The sequence below is a fragment of the Melospiza melodia genome, chromosome 2 (genome assembly GCF_035770615.1).
Source record: "Melospiza melodia melodia isolate bMelMel2 chromosome 2, bMelMel2.pri, whole genome shotgun sequence".
Taxonomy (NCBI): domain Eukaryota; kingdom Metazoa; phylum Chordata; class Aves; order Passeriformes; family Passerellidae; genus Melospiza; species Melospiza melodia.
Window position 1 is genome coordinate 123,467,265 of NC_086195.1, and position 8,091 is coordinate 123,475,355.

The window sequence follows — 8,091 nt, forward strand, 5'->3', positions numbered from 1 at the left end:
TAGGTCGTTTTCTGTCTTTGATTACTTTTCTCTCTCTCTCTCTCTTTTTTTTTTTTTTTTTTTTTTGCTATGCATGTGTTAGGCTTTTAGGCGGGGAGTTCATCTCTTGCCAGGTTCTATCATATTTATGGGCTGTGTGATTTCCAGGGTTCCAATTGGTCTTTCCTTTATGGAGGCAAGAAATAAAACTTTCCTTGTAGCACAGAAACAGCTGGGGCTCCACCGCGGGGAAACAAAGTGGCTCCAAGCTCCCGCCCCCGCGGCCACGGCTCCCCGCCCGTCCCGGGAGGACGCAGGTGCCTTGCAGGATGCTGCAGCCACGCGGGTCCGCCCGTGCCCTGTGTCCTGCCCGCGGACGGGGGCGCGGGGCTCAGAAGCTGCCGTGTTTGAGCAGGAATTCCATCCGAAAAAAAAAAAAAAAAAAAAACCCAAAAAAAAAAAAAAAAAAAAAAAACAAACAAAAAACAAAACAACCCGCTCCCCCACAAAAATCCCGAAAACTAAAAGCCACCAACTATATTTCTCACTTCTGTCCCCTCTTAGCGAGGGAAGCAGAGGAAAGGAGTAAGGGCTGAGGGCAGGCGCGCTCGGGAAGGGACAGAGACCCGGGCTGTGTGGAGCTAAGCCGCGGTCGCTGCCGATGCTGTGCTTAGTTGAGGCTGTTAATCTGCGAGTGTCCCGGACGGCGAAACTTGTGCCGGGTGCGCGGCCGGTGCGGGCAGGGCGGGAGGCGGGGGGAGCCCGGCGCTACCTCTGTCGCTGGCTCCCGCACACAGCCAGGTCTGAAGGGATCCGGGGGAGGAGTGGCCAGCTTGAGGGGGAAGGAGGGAAAAACGAAAGAAAAAAAAAAGGAAAAAGAAAAAGAAAACTAGCCACTTTTCCAGGTTTAACACAGCGATTAAATATTAAATAATGTAAAAAACCCGAGTCGTTTTATTGCATCTCCAGAGGCTTAAGTGCCTTATTTGGACAGGAAGAAAACCACAAAAAAGCCCCGCGTGGCACCCCGGGTTGCCCCGAGCTGCGGTGCCCGTGCCTGTGTTTAATTACCGCTCTCACTCCTTGCAGGCCTCGGGTCCGTTGGAGGCACCGCACCGCCTGGGACACTTTCGGGCGGCCCCTGCACCGGCAGCCCCCGCTGCCGTTCCCCCGCCCGCCGGCCCCGGGGGTGGCGGGGCGCTGTCCCGGCGGCGGGGAGCGCCGGTGTGCGGGCAGCGCCGGTGTGCGGGCAGCGCCGGTGTGCGGGCAGCGCCGGCGGCGGGGCCGGGCCCGCAGCCCCCTCGGCCGCCCTCAGCCCCCGCCCGCCCGCCCGCGCGCGCGGGGAGGGGGCGTCGCGGGGCGCCCCCTGGCGGCCGGCCGGGGCCAGGCGGAGCGCGCCCAAAGTTGATTTTGTTCAGCAAGCCGTATCGTATAAAATTAACGACAGCCAATAAAATTAGCTTACATGTTTCAACCGTAAAAGTCCAAAACAAAATAAAGCTAGTTTTAGTGAAGCTAAGAAGCTCTGCTTTGGCCCCGTTCTCTCTGGCTTGAACTGGGGTCCTTTTATCTAAAGCCCAGTGCACAAACATATAGCTTAATGTGACTAGTGTTCTTCCTTTTATTTCTTTCTCTATGGCAACCAATATGTTCTGCTCAGAAATGTTCCCCCATCAAGGAAACAAATGATCTTGAGGGAGCAGCTCTATACGGCATCTGTTCCGATGGAGCACACAGAGTTAACCCCAGTCAAAAGAGACGCTGGGCGCGTCAACAAGAAGTGGAAAATGAGCGATTCTTCTCCCCCCCAAATTGAAACCTATACCTCCGTAGTTTTACAAGCCATTTTATTGATTTGGCTATCGACCGTTTCCAAAGAAGTAACTAATTCTAGGAAATTACAATGATCACCAGCTATTGTGTATCCAAAAGAGCAGCAACAGAGGTGGCAAGGAAAAATAAGTTTACAAAAACAGGGTAAAATTAAAACAAATTAAAGTCACGTAATGGGATATTTAAGGTTCGGTAAAGTTTTCGGGAGCGGTATCTGGCCTGTTAATTTAACCCTACATTATTAATCACATTATTTATCACACTGACCCAAACGCTATAGAAGAGTTTCAGATCATTAGACTACACCTCGCAATTGGATGGGATTCGGGGAAAGCGGAGAGACAGGCAAGATTGTCAAGAGAGAGAAACAAAGTGAAATCTGGTCTGTAATCCTCCAGCCCCAATCTCCTTGGAGAATAAAATGAAGGGATGTCCTGGTTAGTTTTGATTGATTATACTCTTTCTGATGGACTTTCACTACGGAGCTCTAGATGTTGTGCTTAACCGTCTGTTCCCTAGTTACAATATTAACCCTGTGCGTGCACCGCCGCTCCGCACCTTCCGCGGCCTCCCCCGCTCCCGTCCGTCCGTCCGTCCGTCCGCCGGCAGGTGCTCGGGTCAGCTCGGCCCCGGCCCCTCTCCCGCCCGCTGCACCGGCCGGGCCCCCTCCCCGCCCGCCGGGCGACCCCCCGCCCCCCCGAAGCAGCGTTTGAACACAGCCCGTATCTCTGCCTCACCTCCCCTTCGCAAATCTGTAATATTTTCGAGAGCTTTCCTCGCCCCCCCCACCCCCCCCGCCCCGGCCCAGCCTCCCCGAGTCTCGGTGCTACAATAATTAACAGCGCCCAGAAAAGTGAAGTAGTAACCAGAAAGACTTTCCAGCGCTGAAGAATTGCTTTGCTGCCTTGAGCTTTGGAATGAATCCATGCTTTTTATGTAATATTTCACTAAGGTGCTTTTTGTTGCTGGTGGGATTTTTTTCCCTTTCTCTTTCCCTTTTTTTTTCCAGCCTGCTTCCTTCAAGGCAGTTGCCATGGGTTTCCCTGTCTTGTCCTAAGCTTTTGAAAATATATATCCAGAAGACTTTAAAGAAAACAAAAGTAGATAAAAAAATGTAAAACACTTACCGATCAAACTCCCAGGATTTAGAGAAATTTTTTTTAATTTTTGATTTTAATAAGGTGACAGGGGGGAAAAAGCATGTTCTCAACTCCAGCGAAACGATCCATGTTAAGATTTTCCTTTGCACTGACTCCACTAAGCCCCGCTCTCCACTAGTCTATTATTTTCACCAAAATATATGAAAATTTATGCAAATGAAAATCAGCACTAACTGTTCTCCCCTTGTTATACTTTGGATTTTTTTCCAGACAAAACAATCTCACTCTGCAAGGGAGGGGGTGGGAAGAGTTGGGGAACGAAGTTGGTTGTTTGTTTTTTGTTGGGATATTTTTTAAAATAAAAGACCATACTCCAGCTTGAGCTTTATTTTTTGTTGTCGCTGTTATGAGGGTGTGCGGTGGTTTGGGGTTTTTTTCAGTATTTTTGGGGGATTTCTCCACCCCCCCACACACCTTCCTTTTTTATTAAGAAAGTAGATCTGTTTGCAGAGGCGCTATCACGTTTCATCAGGCCACCTGAGACGGCTTTTGAAAGCGTGTACTGTGAAATTCATAGCAGTAATTTAGACAAAATCCTCACTGTATATTAATGAAAGACGGCCCCATGGCACCGTTCCTATCCTCCCCATTCAGTGTAAACAAAACCACGAGACTCACTCGGTTTTTGAGCCTGATCCAAGCAAAATCGGCTGGAAAGGAAAACATGGGGTTCTGGCACTGACTATTCAAACGTCTGCACCTGGAGATCTCAGATTTATTCAATGAAATCTGTGTTGGATCTTTTATATATAAAAAAAGAAACCTTTGGAGGACGCATGGGAACAAATATATATACCTATATATATATGCATGTGTATATATATATATATATATATATATATATATACACATATATATATATATACATATATATGTTTATAATTATTATGTTTGGTGTTATTTACCACCGCCCTTAAGATCCCTACGCGTCACTTGCATGGTTTTTCTAACCCGACCTGCCATGGTATTTCGTGCCGTGCCAGCCGGGGGCCGGAGGGAGCCCCGAGCACCGGCTGCCGAGCGCGGCGGGAGCGGGACGGCGCGGAGGGCGCTGCCAGCGGGGCGCTGCTCCCCGCCTCGCAGGGCCGGCTTGCTCAGCGTGCGGAGGAGGGGAGCGGGGCGGGCAGGGCCGGGCGGGGACGGCGCTGCCCGTTCCCATGCCCGCGCCGCGCGTTCTCTTGGCGCGGCCCCCGCCACCCGGGGCGGGAGCGCGCGTGGGACGGCGGGGCGGTCACCGGCAGCGCCGTGTCCCCTCCGTGTCCGAGCGATGTTATTGCACCGGCAGTCCCCGAGGAACGTTCAATTTGCCCTTGTTTTTGTTGCCACTTTCTCTTTCTCCGTGGTTCACTGAGGTTGCCTGCGCGCAGTGTTTCCGCTCGGTCGCATCTCTCCCCCGCGCCCCCCGCCTTCCCCCGCCCCCCTTAACTCTTTCCGCTGGACGAGAAATAATACAGCGTTTCATGCCGCGGGGCTGGCTCCCTGCGAGCAGACCGCAGCGCGCAGGGCAAGCCCGGACGCCGGCTCCCCTTGCCACCTCCCCCGCCGACGGGGCGGCCCTCCTCCGGCGCTGCCGGGCCAGCCCCCCGGCGTGACGGCTGCGGACGGGCTGCCGGGCTCCGGGGCGCACCCCGGGGTGCGGGGGCGGACAAAGGGAGGAGGGGGCGGGCGGGGGGCGGGCGCCTCCGGGGCTGAGCGCGGGGGGCGGGGGGGCAGCTCCGAATGCCGGTACGGGCACCGCCGGCGGGAGAGAAGCGGGTGCGTGTGCCCGGTGGTGACACCTTCGCACCAACGCCTTTCCGAATCCAGCCCGGTGCTGGCGTCGTTATTATTGTCGTTATTAGCGTTGGTATTAATTATTACGGCCCGCGCTCGCCCCTGCCCGAGCGGCGACGGCGGGAGAGCTCCGAGGTGCGTGTGTCCGCCGGGCAGGAAGAGTTAAGAGGCGGAGGGAGGGAGGGATGGAGGGAGGAGGAAGGAGGAAGAGGAGAGGGAGGAGGGATACAGGCAAGGGGGGGGCAACTTCCATCTCCGACGCCACTTCGCCTAAATTAAAAAGCAGCCAATCGGAACGGCCGGAAGGGGGGCCGCGCGGCCGGCGGCGCGCTGTCCGTCACGGGGCGCGCAGCCAATCGGCGGGGGCGGCGGCGGCCGCTTCCTCGCGGCGGGGCCGGGCGCTGGCGGCGCGGGCGGCGGCGGCGGCGGGAGGGAGGAGAGAGAGGGAGGGACCGACGGACGGACGGACGGACTGGCGGGGGGAGGGCGGAGGGAGGAGGGAGGGCGCGGGCACGGCCCGGGAGAGGGAGGCGGGGAGAGGCGAGCGGCGGGACTCCGGCACCGCCAGTGCGCGCTGCCAGCCCGGCAGCCAACTTCCCCGCTGGAGTTAGTGTATAAAGGATACCATATATGCACACACACATACACACACCTCTCCACCAAGGCGCTCCTCCTCCGCCTCCTCCCTCGACCAACTGCTGGAATTAAAATAAAAAGCAAAACAAACACAACCAAAAAAAAAAAAAAAAGACAACAAACCGAGCGAGAGAGAGAGCGGGAGAGGGAAAGAAACAATTCGCGAGGTAACGAGAAAATTCAACTTTTTAAATTTCTTTTTACTTTTTTTTTTTTTTTCGACCGCCAAAAGGAGAGGTAGAGAGAAAAAAATGTCTTATCCAGAGCGTGACTCTAACAAGAAGGCTCCGGCAGGACTCTTGTTTCAAAGGGGACAAAGTGCTTCAGCAACAGCACAACTTTGAGAAATGCATCATCACCACCATCACCACCATCATCATCACAGGAAGTTTTCTTAGGACACCAACAAAACTTGCAATTAACAGAGCAAAAGGAGATCGAGGAACCGAGGAGAGAAAGACAGAGAGGCAGAAAAAAAGGAAAATATACCCACACACAAAGCCTTAAAGGAAGAAGAAAAGGAAAAGTTTCACTCTGAGAGGGGAAGGCTGAGAGGAGGAGATGTACTCCTAGGGGAGCGGAGGGGAGAAGGCACGGGGGCTTTTTGATCCCCCCCCCCTTTTTTTTTCGCTTTTTAGCCTTTGTTTGGTTTCCTCCCTGCGAGCAGCAAACCCGGGCGAGAAGAAGGCGGAGGAAAACTACATGTACAGCTAAATATTTCTCTTTTTTTGGAAAAAAAAAAAGAAAGGCTAAAAAAATATAAAAGGCGAAGCGAAGAGCCGGCGACCGCAACGAGCGCGCCGCGGAGCGGAGGCAGGACGGCCGGCGGACGGGCGGCGGAGAGCGCGCAGCGGAGCGCTAGCAGGTGAACCCCGCGCCCCGGCGCCCCGGCGAGGCTGGGAAGGCGGCGGCGGCGGCGGCGGCGCGGGCGGCGGCCCCGGCAGCGGCCCCGGCAGCGCCGGGCAAGGGCGCTCGCGGCGGGCGCCCGGCAGCCGGCGGCGGCGGCGCAGCGGCGTCTGCGGCGCGGCGGGGGCGAGCGGCGGGCGGCGGGCGCGGGATGGCCGCGGCCACCTCTAACCCCTACCTCCCCGGCAACGGCATCCTGGCGGCCGGCTCCATCGTCCACGCGGACTCGGGCGGCGGCGGCGGCGGCGGCGGCGGCGGCATGCAGCCGGGGAGCGTGGCCGTCACCTCGGTGGCGGGCGGCTACCGCGGCGACCCGGCGGCCAAGATGGTCCAGAGCGACTTCATGCCGGGCGCCATGGCCGCCAGCAACGGCGGCCATATGCTGAGCCATGCCCACCAGTGGGTGACAGCCCTGCCCCACGCCGCCGCCGCCGCCGCCGCCGCCGCCGCCGCTGCCGCCGAAGCGGGCTCGCCCTGGTCCGGCAGCCCCGTGGGCATGACGGGCAGCCCCCAGCAGCCGCCGCCGCCGCCCGACGTCAAGGGCAGCGGCGGACGCGACGACCTGCACTCGGGCGCGGCGCTGCACCACCGGCCGCCCCACCTGGGCCCCCCGCACCAGGGGCACCCGGCGGCCTGGGGGGCGGCGGCGGCCGCCCACCTACCCTCCATGGCCGGCGGGCAGCAGCAGCAGCAGTCGCTCCTCTACTCGCAGCCCGGGGGTTTCACGGTGAACGGCATGCTGAGCCCCCCCCCCGGCGGTCAGAGCCTGGTGCACCCGGGGCTCGTGCGCGGCGAGACGCCGGAGCTGGGCGAGCACCCCGGGCATCACCACCACCACCACCACCAGCACCCCGGGCACCACCCGCCGCACCACGGCGGCGTCAACAGCCACGACCCGCACTCGGACGAGGACACGCCGACCTCCGACGACCTGGAGCAGTTCGCCAAGCAGTTCAAGCAGCGGCGGATTAAGCTGGGCTTCACCCAGGCCGACGTGGGGCTGGCGCTGGGCACCCTGTACGGCAACGTCTTCTCGCAGACCACCATCTGCCGCTTCGAGGCCCTGCAGCTCAGCTTCAAGAACATGTGCAAGCTGAAGCCTTTGTTGAACAAGTGGCTGGAGGAAGCCGACTCTTCCACGGGCAGTCCCACCAGCATCGACAAGATCGCCGCCCAGGGCAGGAAGAGGAAGAAGCGGACCTCCATCGAGGTGAGTGTCAAGGGGGCCTTGGAGAGCCACTTTCTGAAATGCCCCAAGCCCTCCGCCCAGGAGATTACGAACCTAGCGGACAGCCTGCAGCTGGAGAAGGAGGTGGTCAGGGTTTGGTTTTGCAATCGGAGGCAGAAAGAGAAACGGATGACCCCCCCGGGGATCCAGCAGCAGACCCCCGACGATGTCTACTCCCAGGTCGGCACCGTCAACTCCGACACGCCGCCCCCTCACCACGGACTGCAGACCAGCGTGCAGTGAGGGCGCCGCGGGCGGGCCGGGCAGCGCGGGGCAGCGCGGGCCAGGCCGGGCCGGGCACCGCCGCCGGCACCGCCGCCGGCCCCGGCACCGCCGCGCACAGCCGCACGCTCACACCGACACACGCGCGCACACACACACACACACACACACACACACACACGATCCAGGCTCGTTCAGACTGCTTGTGTTTATATATATATGGATATATGCGTGCATCTATATATATATAAGATCGATACCAATAGGGAGCGGTGGAGAAGGTCGATCCGAGCGAGAGCGTTTAGACCGTGTTGGGAAGACGGGGTGGAGATGCATAATGCACCAAAACTGCAG

At 58.2% G+C, this 8,091-nt stretch overlaps 1 protein-coding gene and 1 long non-coding RNA gene across 2 annotated transcripts in view; one reads left to right on the forward strand and one right to left on the reverse strand.

Annotated features, from left to right (window-relative positions):
• Window positions 1–3,128, reverse strand: part of LOC134414769 (uncharacterized) — a 39,492-nt gene extending 36,364 nt beyond the window's left edge. Inside the window, exon 1 of the long non-coding RNA XR_010026829.1 lies at window positions 2,940–3,128. This is a non-coding gene — a long non-coding RNA (uncharacterized LOC134414769). The remainder of the gene's footprint in view (window positions 1–2,939) is intronic.
• A 3,310-nt stretch (window positions 3,129–6,438) lies between these two features.
• On the forward strand, window positions 6,439–7,799 carry POU3F3 (POU class 3 homeobox 3). Its single transcript, XM_063149833.1, has one exon. It carries the CDS (start codon window positions 6,439–6,441, stop codon window positions 7,756–7,758), a length of 1,320 nt encoding a protein of 439 aa, XP_063005903.1. The 3' UTR covers window positions 7,759–7,799.
• The last annotated feature ends 292 nt before the right edge of the window (window positions 7,800–8,091 follow it).